Consider the following 14,730-nt stretch of genomic DNA (forward strand, 5'->3'; position numbering starts at 1 on the left):
GATTGAAATTTCATCTTTGAAGTTTTCCTTCAAATTCTTCTACTAGAAAGGCAAGATTGCTGATACTATCTAAGCAGTAAAGGATGTCCAGATCCCAGAATAGTAAAAATATAAAATTTTACAATCTACTTATTTCATCTAACTACGGCATACAAAAGAAAATAACCTTAAATCAAACGTGTGCAAATGCAAATTAAGTTAGGGGAATTAGCCTGGATATACAGCTATTGATAAAAGGGTCTATTCAAACCTAACCTAGAGCTTATACACAGACTGTTCAGCCTGCTCATACATGTAGCATCTTATATAACGCCACGAAGTAGTGCCTGAAGGCACCAGGAATGAAACATGATAAAAAGAAAATATTTATGAAATTTTAAAAGTTGTCACAGAACCACTAGCACTAAAGCATTCAGGAAACTCTTAGTTGATATACACTTGCAGAATATGTAGTTTGTTCTTTGTGAAATAATAACCAGTTTACATCATTGTATCAATGACTAAAAGTACAGAACTACGCACAAATTGTCAAAAAGATGGCAACTGGTTCTGTTTGCAAATGAGTTCAAAATAGCGTTTACTGGCAAAAATCAATTAAATTAGAAACAGATTAGAAAAGGCTGGAAACTACTGCTCAGTGTACCAAGATTTATGAGCATGATTATGAGCTTCAAAAAATGCTTATTAAACAAACAATAGAATGAGCTAGAACTTTCTTATAGAATGCATAAAAATGATAAATTGAAAAGTTTTTATTGGTATTTATATCTCCACACTACCATGACAGCTGAGCATTTTACTCTTTTATAAAGATAGCAACACTGTTTACAGGGAGGCAGCTCAGAAGGATTCACAGACATATACATTTAGGTCAAAGTTAGGCATTTGTGGTGTCTCTGAACCAAAATTATTTGTCCCACATTCTACAGAGAACTGTCAGGTAGAGAAGGGAGTTGAAAGTTGATTATTTTTATACAAGCTGTAAATATGCACTGAGTAGTACTTACAAAAGCAAATAAACCATGGAATGGCCCAGCTTCGGCTCTGTTATGCCCAGGTGTTCAAAAGCTGTAAAACTTATTCAAAATAAAGAGCATTCTGGGAATTGTTCTATTTCTATTTCTTTTTCTTGCTCATAAGGATTTAGGGTTAATTTTTTTTCCTCCTAAAGCTCACTCTTACAGCCAGCAAGGGCTGATCTTTCTCTTTACTTCTTTAAATAAATCAAAATAGTGAGTTTCACATTCTAACAGGATGACTGAGAGTTAGTGATTGAGAGACACTTTTCTAGTAAATGAAAAATTTGTAATGAAATTGCCAGAGTTGGCAACACTAGAGAATCTTACATACTGCAATCTCTTTGGGGAAAGGAATTTCATTTAGAGTATTTGCAATCCCTGGAACAATCCAGCTTTCATTTGATTGAGATCTCCTGGTGTTGTTGCAGTATGAATATTTCATAATCAAGTCCATAGACTAATTCTATTTCATAGAATTAGCCGCAAAAGGCTAAGGTGTCTCCAAAGCTTAGTATAAATTTAATAATATCATAGTGAAGAATCTGATGCATATTTTAGAATCTATACAAATGAAAATAATTGACAGAACCACATGCAATCTGAAGTTGAAAATGATCAACATAATCTAACGTGCCTGTCTGGAAACTGAAATGTCTAAGAATAAAGCAGAAGGTAGCTTATTACAGTCAAACATAAATGCTTGAAAATGATCACTGAATTTAAATCCAAGAATCAGAAAATAAAGGAACATAAAAATTCCCACAGCACCTTCACCTATTGTTCCCATCCTTTTAACCCTCAAGATACAGAAAACATCTAGACAATTTAAACATAAAATTCTGCCTTTTTCTTGTGAACTATTTGCAGTGCTTCTTTTAGCAGGCTGTTGAACAATATTCTGTAATATTCTAGGCAATTTAAGAGCATTTGGCAGCAAAAAATTAATGAGTGGGTCACTGTGGCAATTTAATGTTTCCATTTGGTCCCTTACACTTTAATCAAATGCTTTAGCAGGATACTACTTTAAAGAAAAAAATATCTCAATATAAGTAAAGATCAGAATTTTAGGAAATCTACATCACAGCTATTCATAGATTCATGAATTGAAGGGGAAAAAAATGGCCAAAACCACTTGGTCAAAATCTATTAACCCCAAAGTTGCTATACTACTGTATAGAAATATTCCTGCCAAAATGCTAAAGTGTTACAACTTATGTAAACTGCTAAAGAAAATGTGGCTCCTCCAGACAATTTCAAAGTTTTCATATTTGAAAACCCCACTAGAAAGAGTAATTTATGCCCCCCCACCCCCACACAACATTCTGAACCACTTATACCTGCAGAAATCCTACTGCCTGATCCGAACGTTAATGACCAAGGACAGGGAAAGGATACAAAGGGGTCAAATTGGTCCAAGTTTCAAATGTCAGTTTCTTACTAAGCCATACTCTACTAACCAGTTTATGGTAGAGCATAAAGTTGGACTGACCCCCCTCTATCTTCTTAAGGACAAAAGAGGGGATACATGTGGCCATAAGACCAGTGCATAGAAATGAAACACTATCATAGGACCAGCAGTTCATTTTGTTCAGTTTGCCCTATAATCTATTAACATTTCAATCTGAGACAGATTCTCTGATGTATCCCCTTCAAAACACAGATAAAAATAACAAACTGGAGAAGAAGCAAGTCAATACAACTTTTGGAAATAGACGTCACACCACACAAATCTTTTAGAGTTGTCCAAACTGTTAATTAATATGAGAGAAGCAATTACTACGGCATACTTGGGTTTCTTAACTAATTTTCTGTGAAATAAGGCGAAATCCTCACACAAATTAATAATTAGCCAAAATATAGCAAGCAAAACACAGCAGTTAAGAAACAGTTTTCACTGCAGAGGGGCACTACCAGTGGGCTCCCACAGTTACATATGCTGTTCAGCATATTGATGAATGATCTGGACAAGATGGTGAACACCAGACTGACCAAGTTTACTATGCACAACAAGTAATGAAGAACGATAAAAAGAAAACAAAACTGCAAACAGCTGCAGAAGAAGCTCATGAAACTGAATGACTGAAAGACAAAAGGACTGCTAAAAATATAGTAGATACATGTATAGTAATGCACATGAGGAAAGACAATATTAACTTTTTCCATACTGTAATGGGATAGGAACAGGTGATTAATACTCAAAAATAAGATCTTGCTGTTGTGGGAAAAGCAGATGTTGAAAGGAATGGAATCATTTTCATGCAAATAACAATTAAGTAAACAAAGATTAATTAGTCTGGAAAAAAAAGCAGTTGAAGGAATTGTATGACAAAGGTATGTAAAAAAATAAGTAAGAGAAAGGGATTAGGAAACAGTGGTTCACTTGCCCTTTTCATATAAGAAGCAGGGGTATCGATTAGAAGTAAAAGACAGTAGGAAAAAAACAAAGAAAGAATGTATTTCTCTATAAAACAAAACCTGGCTCAGGAAGCCCCTATGCCAGAAATCACTGGAGATGCAGGAAATACACCCTATAAATAATTTTACATATTTCCTCTGTTTTTCTATTCTCTTGAGGGCATCTGCTGGGAACAAGCTATTTGGCTAGATGGTCCTTTGGTCTGACCCAGTGTTCTGAGCTGGCTGACCTTCACGCCTTCTGTCTACTAAACAGCTGCTGCCGCTCATGTTGAAAACTCTCCACACTGTTCCTCCAAAGCACTAAAAAAATTTGGCTGTTTAGAGATCATCTCTGCAATCACAGCTTTTATCCTCTGGTTCATTTCACACCTTTGGCTTTCTGCTGAGACCGCCAACAATGTTGCCAATTAATGCCAATTTGTTTGTAACACCTGTCCATTAAGAAATGGATTGAACACAAAAATCTCATTTTTGACAGAACACTGAACAAGAATCAGGTTGTAATGACACATAATCACTACCCACTTGGGACAGCTGTGTACTGTTGACCTGGAGGAGGGTCTGATTCTGTATCCCATTAGTAATCATTGACCTATGAAGGACAATGTAGGCAAGTGCTTTGTTGTTTTTTTAAACAAGTATATAACAACTCATTATGGGGCAAGGAAGAATTCTTCCCTGAAGTCGAATGAGTCCAGAAAGTCTTCCACTAAGTGGAAGACCTAATCAGACATGTGTCTATAATTAAGTTTCCACTAAGAACATAGGAAGCAAGGCAGAAGATCACAGCTGGCTGGGACTGTCAATTTTTCATCTTTTTGTGACATATGATTTGCAGAGCTTGGGAAACTCAGTTATTTTACCTTGGTTTTTTTAAACTGTCATTGATTCTAAATCTCTGCAAGAAAAATGTCATGCCCTCAGAAGGAAGTGTTTCTGAATCCTCCCTAGTAATTTAATTTGCAATTTCTGCTAGGGCTGCACCTTGAAAGCAGCCACAGTGATATTTTAGGTTGACATATTGCTTTTCTGTTAAACATAGGCTTCAGGCAGGTTGAAGCTGGGTTAATTCACTTTTGGAGTCAGAAATACTCAGGGTCATATTACTCAGCATGATTAAGCTTGCTTTTAAATACACTTTTCATCTCATATTACAAATACTATCTGGTTTGCAGAAAGGCAAGTCTTGCAAAGTCTTCATAGTGGATGTAGATGAAGGACTATACATGGAGCAGCAATGTATATATTGTAAACATTCTCATACCACAATTAAGCAAAGAGTGGCGGTGAATGGAGTTAAATCCAGTTGGTGGCCGGTCACAAAGTGGTGTTCCTCAGGGCTCAGTATTGGGACCAGTTCTGTTTAATGTCTTTATCAATGATCTGGACAAGGGGATCAAGGACACCCTCAGTAAGTTTGCAGACAACACCAAGTCGGGAGGGAGGGTTGATCTGCTTGAGGGTAGGATGGTTCTGCAGAGGGATCTGGACAGGCTGGATCGATCGGCTGAGGCCAATTGTACAAGGTTCAACAGGGCTCAGTGCCGGGTCCTGCACTTGGGTCACAACAACCCCATGCAGCGCTACAGGCTTGGGGAGGAGTGGCTGGAAAGCTGCCTGGAGGAAAACGACCTGGGTGTATTGGTCAACAACTGGCTGAATATGAGCCAGCAGTGTGCCCAGGTGGCCAAGAAGGCCAACGGCATCCTGGCCTGTATCAGAAATAGTGTGGCCAGCAGGAGCAGGGAGGTGATTGTTCCCCTGTACTCGGCACTGGTGAGGCCGCACCTCGAGTCCTGTGTTCAGTTTTGGGCCCCTCACTACAGGAAAGACATGGAGGTGCTGGAGCGTGTCCAGAGAAGGGCAACAAAGTTGATGAAGGGTCTAGAGCGCAAGTCTTATGAGGAGCGGCTGAGGGAACTGGGGTTGTTTAGTCTGGAGAAAAGGGGGCTGAGGGGAGACCTTATCGCTCTCTACAACTACCTGAAAGGAGGTTGTAGTGAGGTCGGGGTTGGTCTCTTCTCCCAAGTAAAAAGTAATAGGGTGAGAGGAAAGGGCCTCAAGTTGCACCAGGGGAGGTTTAGATTGGATATTAGGAAAAATTTCTTTACTGAAAGGGTTGTCAGGCATTGGAACAGGCTGCCCAGGGAAGTGGTTGAGTCACCATCCCTGGAAGTATTTAAAAGACATGTAGATGTGGTGCTTAGGGACATGGTTTAGTGATGGACTTGTCAGTGTTAGGTTAACATCGAGTTGGACCTTAAGGGTATTTTCCAACTTAAATGATTCTACGATTCTGTGAAATAAGAATCAAGTGTGATACCCATTAGAAAAAAATACAACCTTTTACTGATCATTCAGAATTTACCCATTTTTTGCTTTAGAGGATTTATTATTTCAAAGTGTATCCTTAAGTCTTGAGCCTGTTCTGTAAACTGGTATTTCTACCAAGCACATGTATATGTAAGAGGCATGACTAATTCTCGATTACTGTCTTTGTTGATACTGGTTCAAAAAGATATGATTATGATGATGCTGTTATTTATTTCTCAAGGTATTTTTGCTATTTCTGCTTTAGTAAGCATTGCTGAGAATTTCTGAGAAGAATATAAAATATTTTTCTGTAAAATATGTATATGAAAATGCCAGCAACATTAATACATTTTATATTTATATATTAAAATTTTTCCTAGTAAAAAAACCTCTGAGGTTGAAATCATAGAATGGTAGAATCATAGACTATCTTAAGTTGGAAGGGACCTACATGGATCATCAAGTCCAACTCCCTGCTCCTTGCAGGACTACCTAAAACTAAATCATATGACTAAGAGCATTGTCCAGGCAGTCCTTGAAGTCTGAAATGCTAAAAAATGGGTTGGCATAGCTTAATATCCATAACTGAAAACATTGGCCAATACATTTTAATGGATTTTGGTAAAAACTTTTAGTTTAGCAAATCCTGACTTTTGGTGCAAACTGGAGTGCATCTTGTCAAAACTCCATTACTAAAAATACTACAGCATACTCAAAGGAAAGCCCTCAATATAATATACTTTTCAAAGTAAGCAGAATTGTCTTACACTTATTCTGGAGGAAGAAAATTAGAGTTACGTAATTTCTTGCAACAGCACGAGAAACCATTCAACTCACAGTTGGATGAGCTCTCTATATAGTTTCCAGTCAGGTCTGTGACTGAAATATATGTATATATTCTATATACATATATTATATATATATTTATATATATATAGGTAGGATTAGTTTTCAGTGGATCAAATAACTGATCTGACCAATGTGTGGCTGAGAATTTGCTAATACTTATTCCAGGGACAGATAGGAAACAGAAGCTGTAGACTGGTTGAAGAAAACAAGACCGCTCCATTTAGCAGTAAAAGATTCTTACATTAGCTTACTTTAATCACTGAACAACACAATTAACAAGTGTTCAGCCGGGAGTAGAGACATGAGTGAAACTCTTGTGATGCCCAGCTAAAGCAGCACATTATTGAGATATCTACTGTAAATAGGAGTCAATTAGAGCATTCAACTTGTCTCAGAATTCAGAGGGATTTAATGATGATATCAAAATACCTGTGCATTCCTTTGATGCAGCATCAATTCAGGAGAGGGTCTGTGTGTATTTATTTTTAATGGAATTCTTACATGCAGGTGCACAATTCTGTGACAGCTTTAAGAAGACAGTAATTATCTGGTAAAGTATGCATCACCAAATCATTTAATAAAGGCTTCCATACAGGAAACAAGCTCTTCCAGACGAAGTAACAATTTGGACAAGTAATTTGATGTCTTTAAAATTCATTGAAAGCAGCAACTTTTAATTATACAGCTCTATTCTACATTATTTTAATTGACAGACTTTGTTTAATTAAATGGGAGGAAGGTGAAACAGCATGTGAAACAAGGATACTACCACTCCCTTTCCAGCACAGAAAAGAAACACCGTTTTAATTCTAATGCTGCATCACATGCATGCTTTTGAAATTTAATGACTGCTCTTGAAGACATTTAATGCTTTTTAATTAATGGATAGTTTGCAGACACTGAGCACCTATATGTGATGTTTACATGGAGAGTCTGTATGGCAGTACATGTTAGGGACTTACACTGCCCTATTCACTGCAGTAGCTATGCATTTAAATCAATGGGATTACTATTCTACCAGTGAGGAACAAATTAAAAATGTTTCAATTATGTAAGTTTCTCTAGAAGTGATTTACAATGGAAATATTAATGAATATTTCATTATAGCTCTGCTGCTAGGTGCTATTACATTATTTTTTTTTAATGAACCAATAAGGTACAAGCCTGACTAAGATATTTTTAGAGAATACATATGGACTGTTTGACAGAATCTTGCACCTTTTTCTTTAATTTGTTTCCCTCAGGCTAGTATGTAATTGGTTCCTGAGTAACCTCAACAACCTTGCCTGGAACATCTTTCCAGATATATTCTTCCTCTGGGGGTAGAGGACAGGGGCCAGAGTAGTTTACATTAAGTCTCAGCACAAAAAGCAGGAAGTAATTATGACTCTTCTCAAACTGTAACAGCAGTCAGAAATCAAAACTCAACATTAAGGGTATGTAAGGAAAAAAATAGAACAAAATATAATGTTGAGATTACTATGGTGTTACACTATAAATGCCAGTGTACCCAAACTTCAGCTGTTACAGACAGCTTTTGGCAGCCTTTTATATCCCCAAATGGGGTGTGCTGTCCTTGCTTAGAAAAATTACCTCAAAGTTAGGGAAATTCTTTGAACTCCATACAGTCTGCACACCCCTCAGGACAAATCTGAGGCTTGCTCTTCCTTGTATCAGTAACTAGGAGCTCAGTAAGTGTCAATTTGTTGCAGGAACTTGTGGAATGACACTGGATGCAACTTTGTGGGAAAACTTGTTGCCTCAGTTTTACTACCATTTTTCACTATATGCCATTTACAGCATGTACCTGAACTGCTGGAGTTCATCTATGCTAACATCAAATCTGGAAACAGGTCATCACTATATGCCCCTCTGGTTCCATGCTGATCATTACCAGGGCACAGTATTTGGAACAGTAATCGAACACTAACTTGGGGCAACAGTAGATGGATCCTCTTCCCTTTTTGCCTTTTTGGGATTGAGTCACCATTCTCTCACTCTGGAACCAGGACTACCATAGACAATAAAGATTTAGCATCCTACCGGTCCCACCAAGAGTTAAGCACCTGTATTTTTCCTTTTTTAAAAAATGTACTTGGTGATGAAGTAGGCAATGTCGTTTTAAAGCAAAACTTTCTAATTTAACACATGAAATAAAGCCACCAAGGAAAAAATATTTTAAAGCAATTTAGAAAATTTTAAGTGCCTGTTTAGTTTCATGTAACCAACTAAACTAAACACACAGTAACAAAATTAAATTAGAGTTCTTAAATTACTTGAACACACAGAAAATCATCATTTACTCTGGTCTCACTTCACTTATTAGAACATCACTTTTGGACAATTCAGAAAAGCTGGATTTCCAAACAGATGAAAAGTTACTACATTTTCCCTTTGCATTGTAACTATCATATTATTCAATGGTGTCTTAAACAGGAATTTGTTTTATTTCTGGTCTCTCTTTTTTTTTTTTGTTTACCCCCAGTTTCTCCAGAGAGCTGGCCTGGACATCTAGGATATTTGGACATCTATGAGAGTATCTCTACAGTATTGTCTTCATTGTTTTGTAGTTAGAAACCTTCAGGTAAACAACCTGTAATCACTAGCCTAGAGACTACCTCCTCTGAATGTTTTATGTTCCCCTCAGAAACTTCACATGGTGTTTAATAAACCACCTATAAGATACAGATGAATGTATCTGCCACTACCGATCTCTATAGCATTTGTCACTGTACCCAAGAACAAAATAATTAGGTGTGAAAAGAACACTTCAGCTCATTGCTCTGTGTTCCAGAGAACCCTGTTAAAGTGCTATAATGCAAACTGCTCTGATATTATAGGGAGGATGTATATAGATCCTGAAGATGATATCACATCACATATAACAGATGCTTCACAGCAGAGGTGATAAAGATATGTCTAACAGAGGCAAGCTAGCACCAGAACTGAAAATGGTATAATCATATTAGGCAAAAATGGTATAATCGTATTAGGCAGAAGCAGCTTGTTATTAACATGGCTAAACTACTGTCTGTGTGATCCAAGCTAGCTTAAGTGTCTCTATACCATTGTTTTTCAGAACGGACATACTGAATGACAGCTTGGTAAAACTGGCATAACAGTAATTCCTTACCTTTCATTCCTGTCCTCTCCTTTACACTGTGCGCTTTTTGGAGCAGCATTACGCTTATAAATATACGTACATTGTCTAATATGGCACGAATCTGACTGTGGTTAGGAAGGTACATACAACTGCAACACGAACTTACAAGATGCAATATTCAAAGTGAGTCAGATCTCCCCTACCAAGGTGACATTAAAAAGGGATTTAAATATTTTTAGCCTTACCGGGCAATACCATTTTAGGAAATGTCAGTTCTGCTCTTCCTTTACCATAAAAACGAAAATAACCAATTAAAAAAAGTAGAAGCACTCAGTAGCTGGTAGTGGAAAAACATTTATAACTACTTTTGAAGATCTGATCACAGTTCAGTTACACTCACAGCTTAGTTTGATAAAAGTTAGACCACACACCTCCAGCAGAACCTCTCAAAAGCCAGTCACTCCTGCTCAGAATACTTAGAACCTTGCTTTTGCATTTCACAATAAGAATCTGGCCGTTTTTCCTTTTGTTTCCTACGAAAGGAGATCATGGCTTTTTTACTAGGCTAGATATAAGGTAGATTGTTTTGCTTTATTTCTCTTCTAGGTCATAGTGTCTTGCGCGTACATAGCTCCTCATGTGACTTTATGTCAAGCTTCAGAAAAATTGAGTGCTATATAAAAGCAAGCTAGTACCTTAGTATTTCCCTTTTTTTTACTTTCTGTTTTGCCACTTACATTTCAGGCTTATGCACAGCCTTTTGTGTGCTACCTTGGCAACTAACTCTAAATTTCTCTGCTACAAGTCTACAAAACTCCAGCCATTTATTTATGTTTTTATAATGCGTAGAATTCAAAGTGTGCAATTCCCACAGTACAGTCATAACGATTATTGAAAGTTATTATGGCACACTCAGTCTAGCACTTAATGGGCATTAATTTACTAAAACATGCTAATGCAATCACAGGCAATCATCTGACCATAGCCCTCTTCTTACAACGTAAGCTCTTTGCAGAAAGGACTTTATCTGCAGAGCACCTGGTAGACAGGCATTGCAGAATGCTGGACCCTAAGGACAGACTGGGTTTTTTAATAAGATGACTACAAGGTAATTAAAGGTTATAATTATCTGGATAATTAAAAACAAATAAACATGAAACCATCTGTATTTATGCTCAGTTTGGATCCCAAGCACTAAGGAACAGGTATCAGCACAGAAAAGCATATTTCTATTTATTTATTTATCATATGTATATAATATATTTATATTGTCATATATAAGTATTTATCAGATGAAAATGAGCCTTAAGGATTAGTTTAGAGAGACAGTGCTCAAAAAAATCCAAAGCTTGGGATAAGTACAGTAAGCAGCAGACACTGACTTCTCTGGTTGAGTAGGAAAGAAAAGGAAAAACAGAGGAGAGGAGAAGCCTTCACTTCATACACTGGGCAGTCCGTCTGTAAAATTTAATAACCAACTGAAAGAATACAGCTGCACTTTGTTAGGAGCTAAACAAGTTCTGAACATGAAGGTCCATGTCCTTGTACAGCTAGTATTTATGCCTTCAGTCTTCAATTTTAAAAGAGCAACACTGTTGCCTACTAAGACATCCTATCCTCTTTGGCTTTGGTGACTAGTATTTTTCCTGGAGAAAGGAATTACTTTTTTTTTTCCACAATGCTGTAATTAGTTCAATCATAGCTGTTCACGACAGAAAAAAGAACTGAATATCCTCTGGATTAAAGAAACAGTCCTTTTTTTTTTCCCTACGTCTGCTTTCCCATTTTATTTCTTTCTCTTTTTCTCCCTTTCTTTCCTATCATGAAAGTTTGCTTAAATAATTTAACCTTACATTATTTTCTGATTTCCTTGTGCATTTCAACATCTCTGGCTGGACTAAATTCAATAGTACAATACTACAATTCAACAAAGTATGACAAAAGTTCACATGAATTCATGCCTAAACAATGGTTAAATCTTACCGTGCTCGCTCCTACAAGCTTCTCAGTTGCCTCAGAGTAAGAACCTAGCAGCCCAGGGCCCCATGTTGATTACTTTGTAAGTACAGAATTTTACAATATATGCACTTAAAAATCAGTCAAACAAACAAACAAACAAGCAAACAACAACAACAAAATTAGGGTAGTCTTACAGTCCTACACTAGCATTTTGAAGCTTGGAATGGAAAGAGAATTTACATAGCTTACACCATGTTTTTATTATTCATTTGCTTACAGTGTTAGTTGAGTTTCCATTTAAGTGTAAGCCACTGTCAAAGAGAGGTGATGAAGCCCCACTGCTGTGATCACTGGATGGTCCAGGGGAACCTGGAAAACAGACCATGAAAAATAACAGCTTATGTTAAAAAAAAATAAATATATATATATATCAGGAAATATCTATTCCAGCTGTAAAACACAGGAAGCATTTTTAACATAAATCACCAAACCAAGCCAGAAGTACTACTTGCATTTTAGGATGACAGCCAATAAAATGTCCATATGCTATACTTTATGTCTAGAAAGAAACAAGGTAGCTAGATGTCATTTTGTAGAGGCTGTGCTCATGGGAACTACTTGTATGCTTCACTGTTTGCAGGATTAAGCCTTTTTTCATTGAGAAGATATTCAAAACCAAGTAAGAAATTTAGTTACACAAGTCCCATTAATTTAATAAATAACTTTCCTATTAAGTCTTGAAAGTCTCACTTTAGTATAACCATGGACGGCATTTATAAACAAAGCTAATAAGAAACTCTCAGGCAAATACTAACTGTACAGATACATACACTTTATTAATGGATATATCTTTTTCTTAAAACGCCAATTACTTTCAAAAATTATGTCCTTTCTCAAACTGAGAAATTAAAAGCAGTCATCTTGAAATCTTGATACTATGTTAATATGTTAAGATTACACAGTTACATTCTTCAAGATGTAGTGTGGTCTCTTCCTTCAGCAGTTAAGCATCATGATTCTGCTTTAGTAGTTAAAGTGACTCCATGAAAGCTTATTACTTTTGTAACATACAATAATGGAAACAGCACAAAGTCACATCATAGTGTAACTTCTGCTTAAATGTAAAATGTTAATAGAAAGCACCGATAATATACAATTACTGTCAGGCAGCACTTGGTCTTATCAATAAAGCACATAAAAATCAATTTCACAGCATTATGTTCATCACCACTGAAAACTCATTTTTTCTGTCTGAAGAAGTCACCTGAAATTGCCTGTAAATACTTTCACATTAATAGTTCTGTCAAGTTTAACATCACAAAAGTAAAAAAGTCATTCTTAGTTATATAATTTTATATGTATCTATTCCACATATCTTGAAGATTTAGCAAAACGGAACTTAATTCAACAAAAGCTCATTTTCTCCATAACAAATCTCTTCCAGTTCAGTGCTGAGGTCTCAGAATTTTACCGTGAATTCTGAAGTTCCAGCATGTTTTCATTTGGAGTCCTTTCTGAACAGCATTAGATGATGTCAGCAGAAGGAACCATTATGCTTTGCTTGTATGGGTCTAACCCAAGTGCCGACTTTAGTAGCTCACTACAACATTTTGTAGCTACTGTAAACATACAGTAGACCACAAAAATCTATGTTCATACTCACAGATGACCACAGTGACTTGCTGGAACAGAAGAAAATGCCTAATTTTTTAAAATAAAAATACTGGAATAAAAAAGTTGGCATTACATTCTCCACTGAAGAGTCTGCCTATTGGTGAATCCCACTGTCTCTGGCAGTAGACAACTATGACAGGTCCATGAGTCAATCAGACTCCTAAAGCGGAATTATGCCACCTCTTCAGCAGTTTGAGCATATCAAAAGACATGAATTTAGGTATTTTCAAATCTCTAAATCCAGATTTTACCATAACACAAAATACTACATTAGAATAATTTTTTTTTTTTTTTAAGTAGAGAAAAGTGACATCCATTGCATGGGAAAGCCACGAATAAAAGTTTAAGGAACAAATTTCCCTCCTTCCACAGTGTTCCTGTAGATTTGCTTTTCAGTGTAGCAGCTTGCTTTGGTTTTTTGAGTCACAACAAACTACACAGCCTCTCTCAGACTATGCTACTTCCACCACTTGACTGCAAGCAAGTTCACAAGCCTTTTAGTCTGCTCCCTGCCTATTCTGCCTCACTCACTCATGGACTACTCCATCATGTGCTTGTTCATCATTTTAGAAGCTCCCACTATATATACTCAACTGCTTTCATGGAAGGTGTTGTGCTCTCATTACACACACACACACACATGATATACATGGTACAAAATATACTAACACACAGTAAGTCTTGTACTATCTGCTACTGTGGCCCTTGCCCAAGTAGATGAGACTCCAAGTGTTCATGTAAAATAAAACATCTGCTACAGGTAATGCCCAGCTCCATGACCACAATACAGTATCCTGATGGGTACCGATGCCAGAAAAAAAGGTATTTGGTATGTTGTGAGATTTCCAGCCATCATAATTGCCTAGCTGTCCTCTTATCCCACCCAAATTATAGTTAGACAGCCAGCCTATGAGAGACGCAAACCTACACTATGACAGGCTTCACCTGTTTCATTTGCTTGTTCTCAGCTGTGGCATTTTTGTTCTTTGGAGAAGGCTGGGTCAGGAAGGATCCTGTGGGAGAGAAGATCTTTGCCTTATCTTTACCTGAGCAATAGCTGAGTATGCTCAGAGAAAAAAAAACAAACTTATGCTGTAAGGTGAGATGGGGTCAGAGAGAGAGAGAGAGCAAGGATATAGGAGTCTGCAGTTCACAAAAGAGACTGAGATGCCCCTGGGGGCAGCAGGAAAGACAGGCAGAACTCAGAGGTGAGGGAAAGAAACTTTGTAAGGATCACAGAGGATTTTGCAGAGCTAGCAATAACTCAGGAAAGCACCAAGCTAGCTGACACTAAACCTAAAGCAAGAACTCATTTGCAGTGGTATAGGTAGGAGTTGTTTATAAATCCTTTTATATTCTTTTTGTCAGAATCACTGAGATTTTTCAATTTAAAAA

At 36.9% G+C, this 14,730-nt stretch overlaps 1 protein-coding gene across 1 annotated transcript in view; it reads right to left on the reverse strand.

Moving 5' to 3' along the window:
* Positions 1-14,730, reverse strand: part of SNTG2 (syntrophin gamma 2) — a 308,015-nt gene that overhangs the window by 82,616 nt on the left and 210,669 nt on the right. The window contains exon 8 of the mRNA XM_075049219.1: positions 11,939-12,030. Within this exon, the coding sequence (XP_074905320.1) occupies positions 11,939-12,030 (92 nt within the window). The remainder of the gene's footprint in view (positions 1-11,938; positions 12,031-14,730) is intronic.

This window comes from Buteo buteo, chromosome 17 (genome assembly GCF_964188355.1).
Source record: "Buteo buteo chromosome 17, bButBut1.hap1.1, whole genome shotgun sequence".
NCBI classification, from domain to species: Eukaryota; Metazoa; Chordata; class Aves; order Accipitriformes; family Accipitridae; genus Buteo; species Buteo buteo.